At 37.3% G+C, this 18662-nt stretch overlaps 5 protein-coding genes across 5 annotated transcripts; 3 read left to right on the forward strand and 2 right to left on the reverse strand.

Annotated features, from left to right (window-relative positions):
* Positions 1–3435: 3435 nt before the first annotated feature.
* Positions 3436–3648, reverse strand: BO70DRAFT_301350 (uncharacterized protein; the record flags this gene model as incomplete). Its single annotated transcript, XM_025539706.1, has 1 exon — positions 3436–3648. A coding segment is annotated over one exon (213 nt), but the record flags the coding sequence as incomplete, so codon positions are not given.
* A 6525-nt stretch (positions 3649–10173) lies between these two features.
* Positions 10174–11445, forward strand: BO70DRAFT_418793 (uncharacterized protein; the record flags this gene model as incomplete). The annotated part of the gene is made up of 1 exon (XM_025547455.1): positions 10174–11445. One exon carries the CDS (start codon positions 10174–10176, stop codon positions 11443–11445), a length of 1272 nt encoding a protein of 423 aa, XP_025394927.1.
* Positions 11446–12818: 1373 nt separating this feature from the next.
* Positions 12819–14709, forward strand: BO70DRAFT_418795 (catalase; the record flags this gene model as incomplete). The annotated part of the gene is made up of 7 exons (XM_025547456.1): positions 12819–12849; positions 12928–13057; positions 13112–13346; positions 13403–13495; positions 13586–14005; positions 14075–14159; positions 14231–14709. The coding sequence occupies 7 exons, from the start codon at positions 12819–12821 to the stop codon at positions 14707–14709; spliced, it is 1473 nt and encodes a 490-aa protein (XP_025394928.1).
* An 810-nt stretch (positions 14710–15519) lies between these two features.
* Positions 15520–16581, forward strand: BO70DRAFT_418801 (uncharacterized protein; the record flags this gene model as incomplete). Its single annotated transcript, XM_025547457.1, has 3 exons — positions 15520–15796; positions 15847–15972; positions 16058–16581. The coding sequence occupies 3 exons, from the start codon at positions 15520–15522 to the stop codon at positions 16219–16221; spliced, it is 567 nt and encodes a 188-aa protein (XP_025394929.1). The 3' UTR covers positions 16222–16581.
* BO70DRAFT_418805 (putative amino acid transporter) lies at positions 16070–18373 on the reverse strand (the record flags this gene model as incomplete). Its single annotated transcript, XM_025547458.1, has 8 exons — positions 16070–16635; positions 16693–16808; positions 16880–16907; positions 16971–17383; positions 17442–17585; positions 17661–17992; positions 18071–18143; positions 18202–18373. The coding sequence occupies 8 exons, from the start codon at positions 18371–18373 to the stop codon at positions 16549–16551; spliced, it is 1365 nt and encodes a 454-aa protein (XP_025394930.1). The 3' UTR covers positions 16070–16548.
* Positions 18374–18662: the final 289 nt, after the last annotated feature.

Raw genomic sequence — 18662 nt, forward strand, 5'->3', positions numbered from 1 at the left:
TTAAAAAAAGATATAACTAATTCTACTATTATTATTGCTAACTGGCTTGTATCTAATTTAGAAATTTAGATAAATCTAATTATATATTTTTTATATTATCTCAAGAAACTCAGATAGTTCTTTCTAATTATTCTTATTATTAATTAATTTTAATTATTAAATTATTATAAAATTATCTATTATTTTCTAAACTAATTCAAGAAAATTATAGATTACTTAAATAGAACTAGTAATCTTGCTTAATTTTAGCTTTATTACTTCTAAATAAATAAGCTTCTATTAAATTATATAATTCTTAATAAAACTCTTTATTTCTAAAAATCGCAGCTTATAATATTTATTAATAATTTTTTTTATATAGAACTAATTAATAAGAGTAATTCTCTTTTTTAGAACTTATAAAATTTAATAGAGTCTTTTTAAATTAAGTATAGTATATTAATTTTACTTGCTTAATATAAAGTTTATTAATAAACTTAAAAAAACTAGTTCAGAGATAATTTTCTTCTATTTCTTAAATTAATAATTAAATTAATTTATAATTTTCTAATATAGAAGGCGGTCTGATTTACTAAGATTTACTATTAAAATAATATAATAATTAAAGCCTGAAATAAATATAGTAACTGGCTTGATAAAATAATTAAATTTCTTAGATAAATCTGAATTTATATATTTTCAGATATCTTTATTAATAATAAATAATTAAATTTAATTAATCTAAAGAAATTAATCAGATTAATTATTAAGAATAATAGAAACTTTCTTAAATTACTAATTTTAAGATATAATAAAAAAATAATTAAAAGAATTTAAGAATTTAGATAAATTTTATTTTTTATTTAAAAATTTTATAGTTTTCTATATAAATTTTAAATCAGAGATAAAGTAAAAATAAAAAAAATAAAAGAATATAAAAAGTCTTAGAGATATTAATAAAGAATTAATATAAGAGTATAATCAGACTTATAATTAAGAATTTTTCTTAAAAAGTAAGAACTTTTCTTAAGAAGACTTTATTAAACTTTTATTTTCTTATATAAATTTAATATAAAAATAAGATAAAAGTAAAAAAAAATAAAAGAAATAAAAAATAAGAAGAATTAAAGATCAGATAATTAAATAAGAACTTTTTTTTAATTTCTTAAAAAAACTTTACTGAACTCTTACTTTCTTATATAAATTAAATATAAAAATAAGATAAAAGTGAGATAAAGATAAAAGAAAAATAAGAGAAAGATAAAAGAAATAATAAAAAAAATTAATAATTAAATAAATAAAAAAGAGACTGAAAGCTAATTCAACTTAATTAAAATTTATTAAAAAACTAATTAAAAATTAAGAGATCTTTTTATTTATATTTATAGCCAATTGACTATCAAAAGTATATAAAAATATATAAAATTATATAAAAATTATATAAAAATTATATAAATAAAATAAAGCTGAGAATAATAGAATTAGTAATTAAATAAAGACTAGAATAATTAATAAAAGTAAGATCTCTTGCTTCACTGCGAGATAGACAGAACTCAGAATTATCAGTCTACTAACTGATAATCTAAGACAGCCAACTGGCCTGAGGCCGCAAACTGATGAGCCTTAGACAGTGAACTGGCGAGTCTGCCCATATTGTTGACATAACTTAATTAAAATTTATTAAAAAATTAATTAAAAACTAAGAAATCTTTTTATTTATATTTATAGCCAATTGGCTATTAAAAGTATATAAAAATATATAAAATTATATAAAAATTATATAAAAATTATATAAATAAAACAGGGCCAAGAATAATAAAATCAGTGATTAAATAAAGACTAGAATAATTAATAAAAATAAGATCTCTTATTTTATTATAAAATAGACAGAACTCAGAATTATTAGTCTATTAACTAATAATCTAAGACAGCTAACTGGCCTGAGGCCGCAAACTAATAAGCCTTAGGCAGCAAACTGGCGAGTCTGCCTATATTATTGACAAAATTATTTTTATAAAACTTTTTATTTTTATTTTTTTATATTTATTATTTACAGAATAGCTTTAGAATTATAAGTTAGTTATAATTATTTAATTTATTTTTAAAAAATATTATTAAATTTTCTTTTATTATTTCTTAGATTTTTATAAATTATAATAATATTTAAACTAAAATAAGCTTCTTAAATTAGATTTTTTTTTTTCTAAATCTTAAGATTATATATATTATAAAAAATTAAAAGATTATTTTATATTTAGCTTTTTAAAAAAAGCTCTTTATTTTTTAGAATTAATAATAAAAAATAATCTTTTCTAAAGATTATATATTAAGAACTTTTCTTAAGAAGTAAGAACTTTTCTTAAGAAGACTTTATTAAACTTTTACTTTCTTATACAAATTTAATACAAAAGTAAGATAAAAGTAAGAGAAAGATAAAAGAAGTAAAAAATAAGAAAAATTAAAGATTAGATAACTAAATAAGAACTTTTCTCTGATTTCTCAGAAAGACTTTACTAAACTCTCACTTTCTTATATAAATTAGATATAAAAGTGAGGTGAAAGTAAGATAAAGATAAAAGAAAGATAAAAGAAAGATAAAAGAAGTAATAAAAAAAATTAATAATTAAATAAATAAAAAAGAGACTGAAAGCTAATTTAACTTAATTAAAACTTATTAAAAAACTAATTAAAAATTAAGAGATCTTTTTATTTATATTTATAGCCAATTGACTATCAAAAGCATATAAAAATATATAAAATTATATAAAAATTATATAAAAATTATATAAATAGAATAAAATCAAGAATAATAAAATTAGTAATTAAATAAGAACTAGAATAATTAATAAAAATAAGATCTCTTACTTCGCTGCAGAATAAATAAAACTTAAAATTATTAGTCTATTAACTAATAATCTAAGACAGCTAACTGGCCTGAGACTATAAATTAATAAATCTTAAATAATAAACTGACAAGTCTGTCTATATTATTAATATATTCTTATAGTTTTAATAAGATAAAATATCAGAAAAAACTAAAGTAAATAAATTACTAAAAATAAAAAATAATAATAATAGAATTTAATAAATTACTATATTTAATTATTTAATAAATTAAGTATATTTCTAATTAAAAAACTGCTTAGTCAGGCTATCTGCTTATATTTTATTAATAAATATTTATTAAATATTAATTATTTTATTCAGGACTTCTTGCCTTAGCTAATAATTAATAATATTAATATATTTCAGATTAGTTCAAAATAAAAAATTCTTATTAGTAAGAATTTTAACTGTTTGATAATTATTATATAATATAAAGAAATATTAATTAAAATTAAACTCTATTTATTTAAAAAATCTTTTTTATTAAAGAAATTACTTGACTACAGCAGTTAGAACTAATAATTTAGCTTTAGTAATTAAAAGAGTTATATAATACTATTTCTTATTTAATTAATTAATAGAGCTATTAAATAAGTAAATAATATATTTTATTAAGCTAGCATAATCTTGATTATCAGCAAAACTAGTATTACTGACTATATAAAATAAAATAAAGCTAGAGCTAAATTTAATAGCCAAGTTCTTTATTTTTTTTAAATAGAAGATTAAATAATCCACAGCTCTGAGATATTTAGAGCTTGGATTAATTAGATATTTTGAAATTAACTAATATAATTTAATAATATCAGGCCTAATCTAAATTATAAAATATAAAGCTGACTCTACTTTCTGCTGAAATTTATAAATTTAATTAATAATAATCTGATAAAGTGGATTCTTTACTAATTTCTTACTTAAAAATAAAGATTTAGAACTTTTTCTTTGCCCTAAATTAAACTTATTAATAATCTTATTAATATAGTTTAATTATTAAATCCACAACTTTCTATTTAAGCAATTATATAAGATTTAAATATTAAGAAATAAATTAATCTCTTCAAGATCTTTAAATTTGAATAATATTATTAATTTTTACTTGAATTTATTAAATTTTTAATAATTTAATTTATAAAACGCATAAATTATATTATTCATAAAAATCATCAAAATTATAAATTTATTAATAAAAATATATTAATCTTTCTAAATAGACTTAAGCCCTAGGGCTATTAGCCTCTGTTTCAGAATATTTTATCAAAAAAATAATAAATATCTTAATCTATATAGAGCTTTTTATAATAGAAAAACTGTTTATTTATTTTCTAATCTAGAAATTAAATCTATATAGATTTTCTTCTTAATAAAACTATTAAGAAAGATAATAATTATATTTAGTTAGTTAATTTCCAGATTAAACACAGCAATTAGAACTAAAAAAATCTGTATAAATCTGGCCATAAGAATACTAGTATGTGTTTCTAATTAATCAAATATCTGCAAATCGCCTCTAATATAAATTCAGACTTTAAAATCAGTCAGATAATCAGTTTTATTAAATTTATATAAAAATATCTATTTTAATAATAATACTTCAGCTTTATTAATTTTATAAATTAAATATATATTCTAAGTATTTAGAGCTTTTAATTAATTAATTTTAGTTTTAATAGTCTGAGTAAATTAGCTTAAAAATATATAATTTTTTATTTCTCGCCAGTTAATAGACAGAGATAAAAATAATAAGAAATTAATATAGAGAATTTCACTCTTATTAATATAATTAATTATTATTTAAATAACTTGAAGAGTAAGCCTAGTTCTTTTAGAATTAAAATTAGATAATTCTAAGCAGGTCTGTTTTAGATCTCTGATTAATTTAATATCTAAGAATTTAGTTTTATCAATCAGCTTATTAATATTTAAATTATTAATAAAAATCTAAGACGGTAAAGAAAATAAATCAGATAATAAAAATAATAAATCTCTTATAATTATATTATTATCTTATCTAACTAAGATATTTAACTAATTACTTAAGACTGCCAACTAGCTTAATTTAGCAGCCAACTAATCTAAGATTATTAACTAGTCTTATTCTAATTAATTACTTAATAAAGATTCAGATATTTATTTTAATATTTCTAAATTAGAAAGATTCTTATCTATATCAAATTCTTCAGATTCTTCAGAAATAGAGATATCTGATTATTCTAACTAAATAAAATCAACTAATTTAGTTATTTCTTACTTTATTAATAGATTTCCTAATTCAGTATATTATTTATAATTAAAATTTTTATCAAAAATAACATCACAAGCCGAAATTATTCTTTTAAAAATAGATACCCAGATCCGCTAAATATTAGTTATCTAATAATTAATCAGATAATTAATTAAGACTCTGAGCTCTAGTTTATCTTCTTTAGATAAGTTATTAATTCAAGTATAAATATATAATTTATACTTTTTTAAACAGAAAATATCTGGTTTCTCAGATAATTATAAAAGACTTTTTTAGACAGTTTTATATAGTATTTCTTAATTTAATTATTTATTTAATATTCTATTTAAAATAAAAATAGCTGAATCTATTATTTCAGGCTATAAAAATATAGAAAGCCCTGAATTAATCAACAAACTTCTTATTTTAAAAATAATTAAAATTCTAGATCTTTCTGTATATAGATTTTACTCTGGCTGATAAACTAGTAAATAACTAATTAATAAATCTTTAATACTAGTCTAGATTAGAAAAGTATTAAGATTTCTGTTCTGATCAGAATAAAATCTCTTGAATATTATCTTAAACTAATTAATAATTAATTGAATTATATTAATAATTAATTCTGAAATATCTGATTTAGAAGTTAGAGCTTACTCTAGATAAAATTTTAAATAGAAATAATAAAGATAACTAATATATCTCTATTTATTAATTCTATTTACTATATAAATCAAGTTCTAATAAATTAATTCAAATACCTGACTTTCTTTCTTAAATTTTTGTCTTAAAATTTATCTTTCTAATTAACTAATTTTATATATAAAATACTTTTTATTTTAACTTAGCTTATCTAAGCTAGTCTATTTTAGCAAATCAGTAATATTAATTCCCTGAACTAAATTATTTAGATAATTTAGAACTTTCTTATTAAAATATTCTAATCTTTTATATTATTCTTTAACTATTTTAGATATTATATATTAGTGTTCTGAGAGTTTAATTAGCTTAAAATCACAAACTGGCGAGTCTGAGATAGCTAACTAGCTTATTTTAATAATTAATTAATTTAATTCAGCAGTAATAATTATAGCAGAACTAGATTTTTATTTCTATTAAATATAATATATTTCTTTAATTTTCTTAATTTAATATAATAGAGTTTTATCTATCTGTTCAAGAAATTTATTTTTTTTATTTAAAAATAATCTCTTTTTATCAGCTTTTACAGCTGAAAGAATATTTATATAAAATTAAGAAATATAGACCACTTCTTTAAGTTTAAAATATAAATCTTTTTTATTTAAATAAGTAAGATAAAAAATAACTATTTTATAATCTTAAATAACTGAGATAGTATCTTTTATTCTTATTAATCTACTTTTATTTATAATAGAAGTATAATTAATAAAAAAATTTAAGAAATTACAGATATAGCTATCTAAAGCAGTATTAAAAGCTTATTAAAATAAATAAAATATTAATAATTATTTTAAATAGATAGTTTATTAATTTATTATTAAAAAAATCTTTTCTGCTTTGTCAGTTACTTTATTATTTTTATTAAATAAAAATAATATTTAATAAGCCTAATAATATTATTTAAAGAAATATCTTAGTTTAGAGCTATTTCTGAAAATATTTCTAAAGCAGTTTAAGATTTTAATCTTAGATTTTTATTTAAAATCTCTTAGTTTCTTATTAATATAAAAATAATTATTAAAATTATAAAATCTATTATTCTTATCTAATTTATATGAGCAGGACTAATTCTTAAATCTTTATTTTTTTATTAATATTTTACTGTTTTAGAAAGTTTATTTTAACTTAGTTATTAAAACAGTTAATTTAGAATTATCTGAAAGATCTTAAAAAAAGATATAACTAATTTTATTATTATTATTATTAACTGACTTGTGTCTAATTTAAAAATTTAGATAAATCTAATTATATATTTTTTATATTATCTTAAAAAACTCAGATAGTTCTTTCTGATTATTCTTATTATTAATTAATTTTAATTATTAAATTATTATAAAATTATTTATTATTTTCTGAACTAATTTAAGAAAGTTATAAATTATTTAAATAAGACTAATAATCTTGCTTAATTTCAGCTTTACTGCTTCTAAATAAATAAGCTTTTATTAAGTTATATAATTCTTAATAAAACTCTTTATTCCTGAGAATTATAGTTTATAATATTTATTAATAATTTTTTTTATATAGAACTAGTTAATAGAGATAATCTTTTTTTTTAGAGCTTGTAAAATTTAATAAGATCTTTTTAAATTAAATATAATATACTGATTTTGCTTGCTTAATATAAAATTTATTAATAAACTTAAAGAGACTAGTTTAGAGGTGATTTTTTTTTATTTCTTAAATTAATAATTAAATTAATTTATAATTTTCTGATATAAAAAATAATCTGATTTATTAAGATCTACTATTAAAATAATATAATAATTAAAGTCTGAAATAAATATAATAACTGACTTGATAGAATAGTTAGATTTCTTAGATAAATCTGGATTTATATATTCTCAGATATTCTTATTAATAATAAATAATTAAATTTAATTAATCCAAAGAAATCAATCAGATTAATTATTAAGAATAATAGAAACTTTCTTAAATTACTAATTTTAAGATATAATAAAAAAATAATTAAAAAAATTTAAGAATTCAGATAAGTTTTATTTTTTATTTAAAAATTTTATAGTTTTCTATATAAATTTTAAGTCAGAGATAAAATAAAAATAAGAGAAATAAAAGAATATAAAAAGTCTTAGAAATATTAATAAAAAATTAATATAAGAATATAATCAGACTTATAACTAAGAATTTTTCTTAAGAAATAAGAATTTTTTTTAAGAAAACTTTATTAAATTTTTACTTTCTTATATAAATTTAATATAAAAGTAAGATAAAAGTAAGAGAAAGATAAAAGAAATAAAAAATAAAAAAAATTAGAGATTAAATAACTAAGTAAAAACTTTTCTCTAATCTCTTAAAAAGACTTTACTAAACTCTTATTTTCTTATATAAATTAGATATAAAAATAAGATAAAAGTAAGATAAAGATAAAAGAAAGATAAGAGAAAGATAAAAGAAATAATAAAAAAAATTAATAATTAGATAAATAAAAAAGAGACTGAAAGCTAATTCAACTTAATTAAAACTTATTAAAAAACTGATTAAAAATTAAGAAATCTTTTTATTTATATTTATAATCAATTGACTATCAAAAGTATATAAAAATATATAAAATTATATAAAAATTATATAAAAATTATATAAATAGAATAGGACCGAGAATAATAGAATCAGTGATTAAATAAAGACTAAAATAATTAATAAAAGTAAGATCTCTTGCTTCACTGCGGGATAGACGGAACTCAGAATTATCAGTCTGCCAACTAATAGTCTAAGACAGCCAACTGGCCTGAGGCCATAAACTAATGAGCCTTAGGCAGCGAACTGGCGAGTCTGCCTATATTGTTGACATATATAAATTAAAAAACTACTATTTTATTTTAATTAAGAAAAATTATTAATAATATAAAACAGCTTTTAAAAAGATATATTATTTTTTAATAAAATCTTTATTCTTTTATATCTATTATATTATATATCTTTATATCTTATAATATCTAGAAATTAAAAACTCAGAAACTAGTTCTATAAGTTATTATTTTTATAAAAATTATAATACTAATATTTTTATTTATTAAAAGTTTTATTATAATCAGTTTCCTATTCTCTATTAGATAATTAGAGATTTTCTCTTGATTATAATTAATAATATTAATATTAAATATTTTTTTAATAATTCTTAAGATATCTGCTATTATTATTAAAGCTATTTTAATTTTAATATAATTAAAATAGTTATATTTTAAATATATATTAATTATTTTATTATAAATAAAAAATATTAGAATATACTTAATAATCTTAATCTAGATTTAATTATTTTTATATTTAAAAAATAAAAAAAAATAAGATAATTACTATCTTTTATATTAATAAAAATAAGAATATAAATAATCTTAAAAATAATCTAGAAAATAAATTATTATTAAAATTAAAAAAACTAGTCTTATCTAAGTTTTTAATTATTATATATATTTAAATAAAAATAGAGATTTAATCTTTAATCTTTATAATTTCTATATTATTATAATTATTATTCTAGATAATATAAAAAATAAATATTTTATATTTTCTTTTATTTTTTTATACTAAATTTTATAAAAATCTTTTTTAGAATATAATATATTTTTTAAAATAATTAATTAAGCAGATCAAGCAGTAGACTATATCTAAAAAATATTATTATATTTATATTATAATTAAATATATATTATATTTTATATATTATTTATATAAAAAGAATATATATATTATAAATTAATTTATAATTATTAATTTATTTATTATATCTAATCTTTCTAATCAGCAAATATAAATAATTATAATAATAATTATATTTTAATCTAATCTTAATTATATAGTTAAAAATTTTTTATATCTTAATCTAACTATCAGATTATATTCAGATTAAGATTAAGATATAATAGTCAGATTAAGCCACTCTAATCAAAATCCACTCTACTTATTATTTTCTTAAATATAGTTTTAAAATAATATATAAATACTAGTATAATTATTATATATAATATAACAGAGATATTTATTATTTATTTTAGTCAGTAATTATTAGAAACTGTTATACAACTGGCCACAACCTCCCGGTAACTTGTGCCAGCGGCCTACTATGTACCAGTACCACTAGGGTTTTTTCACATTTTTAAAACGCTTTAGCCTTTTGCAGACCCTTTCTTGGATAGTACTCCCAGGAGTACTATCAGGAGTACCCCCAGGAGTACCCTTGTTTCAGTACTAATAGCTATGCAAAGTATGGGGTGGAGGGGGTGAGTTCCCCGTCTCGTCTCCAAGGTACTTCGAGGACCCTGTTGCTGTTCCAAATTCCAGAACCCCCCTTTAAAGAGAGCAACCCTCCCGTGCCAGTCGGCACCTTATTCTTCTCATTCTATTCCCTGATCCAAGATTGCTCTACCATGCTCAAGCCGGACACCGACCCGGGCCGGGGCCTCCCCCAGCTGCCGCTGGAGCTGATGGAGCGGGTCTGCGAGACGCTGGCCACGCGCGACCTGGCGGCGCTCCGGGGCAGCTGCCGGCAGGTCCACCACCTCACGCACCACTGCTTCGCCCAGCGGTACGGCGAGTACCATACGGACTTCTCGGAGCGATCGCTCCGGCATCTCCACGCGCTGGCGCAGAACCCGGGGGTGGGGAGGCACATCCGATCGCTGGTGGTGCTGAGTCCCGAGCCGCGGCTGGGGAAGGACCTGCAGGCGCTGCGCTGGGCGGCGGCCGGCCAACTGGCGGGGGATAGCCTCACGATGCCCTCGCTGCGTACCCTCCGCGACGACCTCGTCCGGCGTCTCCCCCACTGCCGCTCCTTTGTCGTCTCTCCGATTGGGGGGGCGGGGCCGCCGGAGCACCCCCAGGACCCCCAGGACCTCCAGGACCACCAGCAGTGCACCTTCAACCCCGATGATGTTGTATCCATCCTGTGGGAGATTGTCGCCGATGCGGCCCTGCCGGTGCAGCGGTTCTGGTACGGCCAGGGCCTGAACTACTCCTCCTCCGCCTGCTCCGCCTGCTCCTCCCCCCTGCTGGACATCGCGCGACTCCCCAAGGGCCTCTTCCGCAGCCCCGGGTTCCGCGCCGGCTGGGCGGCCCTCCAGAACCTGCACCTCGAGCAGACCCTCACCCCCCACAACTACGCCTTCTGTCTCGACCTGATCCTGCACGCCCCGGCCCTCCGCAAGCTCCATCTCGGCCTGGGCCACACCCCGATCGCCGCCGAGTTCGTCGCCGACCTGAGTCGCGCCCTCACCCTAGCACCCCACCCCCCAACGTGGGAGCGACTGTCCCTGGCGGGGACAACACTCCACGCGGACGACCTCCTCCGGCTGCTGCATCAGTCGCGCGCCCGGCTGCAGACCCTCTGGCTGCGCGACGTCTCGGGCCTGGACGCCTCCTGGCTGGCCGCCCTGCACCGCCATCGCCGCCAGTTTCCGCGCCTGGCCGCCCTCGCCCTGCGCGACATCCGGAGCCCGTCCGGGCTGGTGCGCTTCGGCCTCCCCCCCGGGGCCGCGGGGTTCCAGCTGCAGCCCAACGAGCAGGGCGCGGTGCCTGCCATCGGGCTGGGCGCCTCGGACATCATCGGGATGGCCTACGGCGGATCGGAGATGGACCGCGCGCTGGAGACCCTGGTGCAGGTGTGGACGGAGTGTGGGGGAGGGACGGGGGGACTGGCGTGAGAGGGAGGTTAGGGCTCGGAGTTAATATCATATCATATCTTGATGGCGTTGTGGCGATTCGGGTCTTTACATAATACCCCCGATCATTTTTTAGTACTATATTTCTTGTCTCTTTTTCTTCTTTTTTTCTCTCTCTCTCTCTCTTTTTCCTTAGTCTCGTTATCATTCTGGAGAGACAAGATACGACCGAGATAGACTAGATATATTCTAGAATAAGATAGTTCGTTGCTTCAGCATCACTTTAATATATATATTATCTCTGCGTTGAAATTATCTCTTTCGACTCGCTCTATGCGTTCTTCCCCTTCTTCTCACCTGTGTTAAAATTATTTTCTTACTTTATATATTCTTCTTCTTCTTGTCTATATTAAAATTATCTCTTTTAACTTGCTCTACGCGTTCTTCTCACACAAAGAGTCAAGGCGGAATCAATATATATACCCGGCGCGAAGAGTCTGACCGCCAAATCAACAAACCCTAATAATAACAATATCGCGGTCGGAGTGGTGAGTCCGATCCCTGGACGGCTCTCTCGGACGGTATCCCCGTCGCACCCCCTCTCAATGGCTCTTAGGGTTTATTAGGGTTTCTTTCTCTCCGCACAGGGCACTGACAGCGAGCCCTCGAGTTAGGCGGCGGATTCCGATACAACCTCACCTCTGCGGAGCCTGACACCTGGCGAAGCGAGGGGATCGCGCTGATCAATGACAATGCGAGGCTTTATCAGCGGTGAGGAGTCGGTCGGGAGGCAGTGGGGCGGATGGGGGGGGTGAGGTTAAGGAGGGTCTCATCCCGTCTAGACGGAAGTCGGTCGTTGTTCCTGTTCCCAAGGGCGGTTTGAGTGGCTCAGCCATGGTTGTTGTTTTTTTTTTTTTTTTTTTTTTTTTTTGGATAAGATAAACAGACACACGGCGTTGACCTGAGTGCTCTCCCTCGCCCCTTCTGCGTATATATGAGGGCTCGGGGCAGACTCGGGCTGGGGCTCAGCCTCGATCAACCCAGACCTTGTCCAAAACCCAGTCGAAAGACTGACTTGAGAGCCTAAGAGGAGGGTCGTCCTCTTTACCAATCACCTGAGGCCCAATTGGACTCTTACGCAACCGGTGGGCCCGCATCCCCTCACCGGCGGGTCGCGCTTCCCCTCACGCGGAGGCAGCCCTAATCTGAGAATCTGAGATAGGGCTTCCCCTCAGCCTAAGACGGCTGTCCTTTACGACCTCATCCACTTTTGGCGCTAATCTGTTCAGGGAGGGGGGAAATTTCTGTCACAAGATGAAGCCCGTCCCCGTCGCCAGGTTCCTCCCTTCCAAACCCGCATCCCAAACCCCAGAGCCGGCTCTGTTAACCTCCCTGGTCCGCCATCATCAATCACCATGTCCAAGCCCGTCTACACCCTCGCCGAGGGTACGTGCGAACCCGCCTCCCCCAACTCTCGAGCGACGGGGCATCTCATCTCCTGACCAACTCTAACTTCCTGTCCAGGGCAGCCTCTGCCGGACCCCTCCGTCAGCACCACCCTCCCGACCTTCGGCGGTGGTGCCATCACCACGCTGGGCGACACCTTGCTGCTCGAGACGTTGGCGCATTTCAACCGCGAGCGCATCCCCGAAAGGTAGCGACTTCCTCCCCCCTCCCCTTCAGGCTCGTCCGTTGAATCTTGGAACAGAGTGGTGCACGCCAAAGGATCCGGCGCCTGGGGTGAGTTCCGCGTCACCAACGACATCTCCCACCTCACCTGCGCCAAGTTCCTCGGCGGCGTGGGCAAGAAGTGCCAGGTCCTCTTCCGGTCCAGCACGACGGGCGGCGAAAAGGGCAGCGCCGACACCGTGCGCGATGTGCGCGGGTTTGCCGTCAAGTTCTTCACCGAGGAGGGCAACCATGATATCGTGGGCAACCATGTCGTAGGTCGCGCATCTCCCCGTGCCTCCTCCGATGCCGCCATTCTCACCGCGTGCAGCCCGTGTTCTTCGTCCGGGACCCCGTCCGCTTCCCCTCCCTGAACCGCAGCCACAAGAAACACCCGGCCACCGGCCGCGCCGACATGAACATGGTAAGGCCCGTCGTCGCTGGGGGAGAGGCGAGAGATTGAGATTGTCCCAGCTGGAAGCTAACGCGGGTCATGTCCGTCCCCCATTTTCAGTACTGGGACTTCCACTGCAACCAGCCGGAGAGTGTGCACACCCTGATGCACGTGTTTGGCTCTCGCGGCACCCCCGAGTCAGTGCGCCGCATGACGGGCTTTGGAATCCACACCTTCAAGCTGGTGGGCCCCGACGGACGCTTTCGCTACTGCAAGTTCCACTTCCGGCCGGTGCTGGGCTCCCACAACATGACCCCCGACGCGGCCACCCGCCTGGCAGGCGCGAATGCCGATTTCCATAACCAGGACCTCGCCGATGCCATCACCCGTGGCGAGTATCCGGTGTGGAAGATGTACGTCCAGATCATGGAGCCGGAGCGGGCCGAGACCTATGGCCGGGCCGTCTTCGACATCACCAAGGTCTGGCCGCATAGGGACTTCCCCCTGATTGAGGTCGGAGAGATGACCCTCAACCGCAATGTGAGTGCTGATCCCATCTCCTTCCCCTCGACGGACCCCGCCGCGAGACTCACGACAACAACAATACAGCCCGAGAACTTCTTCGCCGAGATCGAGCAGGCGGCCTTCTCTCCCTCCAACCTGGTCCCGGGCATTGCCGTGACCCCCGATCCGAGTAAGTTCCCCCTTCCCCCCTGGCTAACTGAAGCAAAAATTAACCTGGCCTCCCTCTTTCCCCGTCTACAGTGCTCCAAGCCCGCATGTTCGCCTACCCTGACGCCCAGCGTTATCGCCTGGGTGTCAACTACCCACAGCTGCCGCCCAACCGGCCGATCTGCCCGGTGTATGCGCCGTACGAGCGGGACGGTCTGGCGACGACGACGCGCAACTATGGCGGAGACCCCAACTACGTGACCAGCACGCTGGCCCCCGGCGTGCGCAGCGAGACGGTCCCCAACGTGCGCCACACCGAGTGGCTGCGGTCGGGCGCCGTGCTGGGCCTGAACGCGATCCCCGTGGACGACGAGGACTTCGTGCAGCCGCGGGCCCTGTGGAACGACGTCTTCGATGAGGCGGAGCGCCGCCAGTGGGTGGCCAACGTCACGGCGTCGCTGGAGGGGGTGCTCCCCGAGATCCAGCAGGCGACCATCGCCATGTTCAGTCGGGTCGAGCCGCGGATCGGGCAGATGATGGAGGCAAAGCTGAAGGGGAGTGCCCGTTTGTAAAAGTAGTAGTTCCAAGCCGTAGTGATTGAATTAAACCCTAATAAACCCTAAAAGTAGGGTTTGTAGAGGGAGGGGGGAATATGGCCCTGCATCAATCATCTCGTCTCTTCTCCTCTTCTTCGTCTTCCTTTTTCCACACCCCTAACGATCTCACTCCCGACCAGCCGACAGAACGTGCCTGTGAGCTTTTTTTTTTTTTTTTTTTTTTTTTTTTTGGCGCAGACCACAGAATGTGCGACCGCTGAGACCCTGACACCAACTGAGCACCCGTGGGCATGATCGGCGGCGTGTATGGCCATGTCCAAGCAGGAGAGTCTACTCCAGGATGCTAGATAGCCCTGCCTACCGCGGGCGCATCTACTACGGTTTCTGTTACTGGGCTCGGACGGCGGGTCTACAGTTACTACACGTTCGGCAGCTCGCGGAAATCCCGAAACTGTCGAGGTGCTCCGGGGTGGGCTGGTGGTGCCGGGCTCGCAGGGCAGCGGCGGCAGGGCGCTCACGAAGGAGCAGATGTTGAGGAGCAGCTCGGAGGAGAGAGAAGAAGAAGATGTGACAAGACGTGACGTCGGTTGTTTTTTTCGTCGCCGCGTCGCGTCGCGGCAGAACCCCCCCACACCGCCTACACCCACTGCGATGCCTGGGGCAGACACCACCGTGACGTCACCTCTCCCGCTTTCCCGTTCTTTCCCTTTCTTTCTTTCTTTCCCTTCCTCTTCTTCCACTTCCCTTTTCTCCCTCCATCTTCTGTTTCCTCGATTCACCCCCCCCCCCCCCCCCCTTCCTCCTCTCTTTCTTCAACTCACCCCCATGCCTGACTTCGCTCTCCGTACCCAGAACCAGCGTGCCGACGCCCTGGCCCGCCTGGCCGACGACCACCTGCAGCAGGATCTCCGCCCCGACGACCGCGTCGCCCTCCACTCCGCCGCCCGCGCCGTCTCCCGCTGGACGCTCGTCGCCGGCTCCCTGGGCCTGGGCCTTGGCCTGTTCGTCGCCCTGCGTCTGCGCAGCTCGCGCAAGGCCGTCTTCGATGCCTTCCGCGCCCGTGAGAGGCCCACCGGCCTCGTTTTCGCCGACGGGCGCACCGGTGAGCCGTCCCTTGCCAAAGATAGATCGATCAATCTTCGGATCCCACAGGCCCTGACCCCCTCCCTCGCAGAATCCATCCCCGATCTCACCCCCTGCTGAAGCCCACCGCCCTGGGCGACGTCGCCACCTACATCCTCGCTGGCACGGGAGGCCTCTTCCTGGGCGCGGAGCTGGGTAAGTCCCCCTTGACCCCCGGGATCCCTTCCGGCGGTGCGCGTGCTGACGGGACCCCCCCCTTCTTTGGTCGTCGCCCGTGCAGGCTTCCTCGGTGGTGTTTCCAGCGGCAGTTCGCAGATCATGGGTGATCCGGAGCGGCGCGATCGCATCGAGCGGGCCTTCCGCAAATTCCGGGCCGACGTGCTGCGCAAGGAGGCCGATGCCCTGGACGGTGGGGGGAGGAGTGTGTTCGACCAGATGTTCTGATCCCCGCGCCCCGAGCGGACCCGGGGGACGATGTACGACTAGCAGAGAACTTGACGATCATGAATGGATATCTTATCTACAGCACATGGGGAGAGCCACACCCACGCGCGTAGGGAGGCGGTGGGTCGGACATGATACCTACATTAGACGGACCAAGGAACAGGATATGCCGGCTATAAACAACAACAGAGAACACAAAAAGCAAAACAGGTTACCAAGCACGCGAACCCCAACACCGGCGCGATGAAATCCCCAGACGGCCCAGCTCGATCCGGGGAAGGACGGTAGATATCGGGACGAGAGGCACGACGCACCCCCGGGCCATTACTAGTCGGCATTGTTGGCGCACGTCCAGCTGGCCGACGCCGAGCTGTCGTGGATCGCCTTGCCCGACACGTAGAGCCCCAGCCCACACTGGATTTGGTTAGCAAGGGACGGGCGGAAACAGAAGGACCGCGAGGGGGCACGTACAATGGCGCAGCAGATGCCGAAGATGATCACGTTGACGATCGTCAGGAAGATCTTGGAGCGCGAGGCGGTGTATTGGCCCTTGTTCATGAGCATCCAGAACATGGCGGGGAGTCCATCTGGCAGGGAAATCTCGTCAGCATCCAGCATCAAGGGGGAACAGCGGGCGGAAGGGCGAGTGGGAACTTACAACTGAACCAACTTCCAAAGAGGGCACTCTGTAAGGACATTGCCTGGTTAGCGAAGGACACACACAGAGAGGGAAAGAGAGAGAAACATACAATCAGACTCAACAGGTCACTGAACACCGGGATCGACTCGGCGATCACCCAGGCGATCACCCACACGCCCAGCGCGATGGCCACCCACGAGCCGATGGACGCCAGGCTGTTGTCGTGCATCCGGGGCGAGCCGCGCCAGACGCGCACGTAGATGTACTTGGAGGCGACGTGGCCGAAGACGACGCCGGCGATGATCACGGTGGGAATGGCCAAGCCGTAGGCGACCTTGCTCATCAGCGGGCCGGCCGAGGACAGGGCTGGCGACTTGACGTCCGCGCCGGCGTAGCGGTAGATGACCATGGCCGTGACGATGTACATGGTCGTGTCGGTGACCTGCAGCATGGCCAGGGACTTGGGGAAATCCCGCGGGTCCTCCATCTCCGACACGAACCCGAAGAAGGCGACGTGGGCAACTGGACGGGGTTAGCAGGATTTTACCAGACAGGAAAAAAAAGATGCAGGCGCGCATACTGAAGGCGAAGACGATGTTCGTCACCGCCAGGAAGGCGCTGTCGAAGCTGACATGGGTGGTGATGTCGACCGCCACGTGGTCGGGGGCTTGCACGGCCACGGAGACCATGGTGACGATGGTAGCGATGGTGATACTGGCACAGGCTGGGGTGGGGAAGGGGGAGGGTTAGCAGGCGGAGGATCGAACGGTGTCAGGTCAGACAGGACAGGGCAGCTTACAGGCCAGGGACATCCAGTAGACCTTCCCGAAGGTGCGCGGAAGGGCGCCGATGAAGCTCGCGATCAGGCCGACGACGCCGAAGACGATGGTGCAGGTGCCGTGGCCGGTGATGGTGTTGAAGAGCACGGTGAAGGTGAGGACGTGGCTGGCCATCAGGAAGATGCAGAAGAGCAGCTGGCCAAAGAACATGATCTCCCGGCCGATGGCGCCGAACAGCAGCTCGCCGGCATCACCCATGCTGTGGACATGGGGGTAGCGGAGTTTGAACTGGCCGATCACGTAGCCCGTGTACCAGGAGATGCCCGACAGACCCAGGATGAGGAAGATGGAGCTATACAGAGATAAGAGGGGTCAGCAAGAAAAAGAGAGGGAGGGCTTCCTTCTTAGGGTTATGGAACATGGAACATACGGGACGATGCCCAGCGTGGCCACCGCGGCGGGCAGCGACAGGATGCCCAGCGAGATGTTCTCGGCGATCATCACTACCAACATCGGTTAGCCAGGGAAAGAGAGGGGTGGTTGGACTCGTCGTCTCCTTACGCATGCCGCACTGCCACCATTTCATCACCCGGTACTTGACCTCGCCGCACTCCTCGTTGCCGAAGGGGTCGTCTGCCGGGGGGGGCGCGGCCTTCTTCTCGGCCATCTCGTCAAAGGACCCGGGCGCGTCGTCGTGGGGGGCCACCGCCTCGACATCTCTGGCGGCAGTCATGCTGACGGGGGTTCTTTGTTTCTTTTTTTTTTCTAAAAGAAGAAGGTCGAAAGACAGCCGAGAGGGAGGGGAGGGCGGAAAGGGAAGGGAAAGGAAAGGAAGGGGAGGGGAGGGCTATAAAGAACTCAAGAAGACCGGACGGACGGCCAGACGGACAGCGGAAAGCTGGGGACTGGAGACGGAGAGATGCAACGTGCCTGGCGGAGGGAAGATTAGGTTTTTTTCTTTTTTTTTTTTTTTTTTTTCTCTGCTTCTACGGATGGAAGGGTTGTGGGGGGGGGGGTTGTGT

This window comes from Aspergillus heteromorphus, assembly GCF_003184545.1.
Source record: "Aspergillus heteromorphus CBS 117.55 chromosome Unknown BO70scaffold_41, whole genome shotgun sequence".
NCBI classification, from domain to species: Eukaryota; Fungi; Ascomycota; class Eurotiomycetes; order Eurotiales; family Aspergillaceae; genus Aspergillus; species Aspergillus heteromorphus.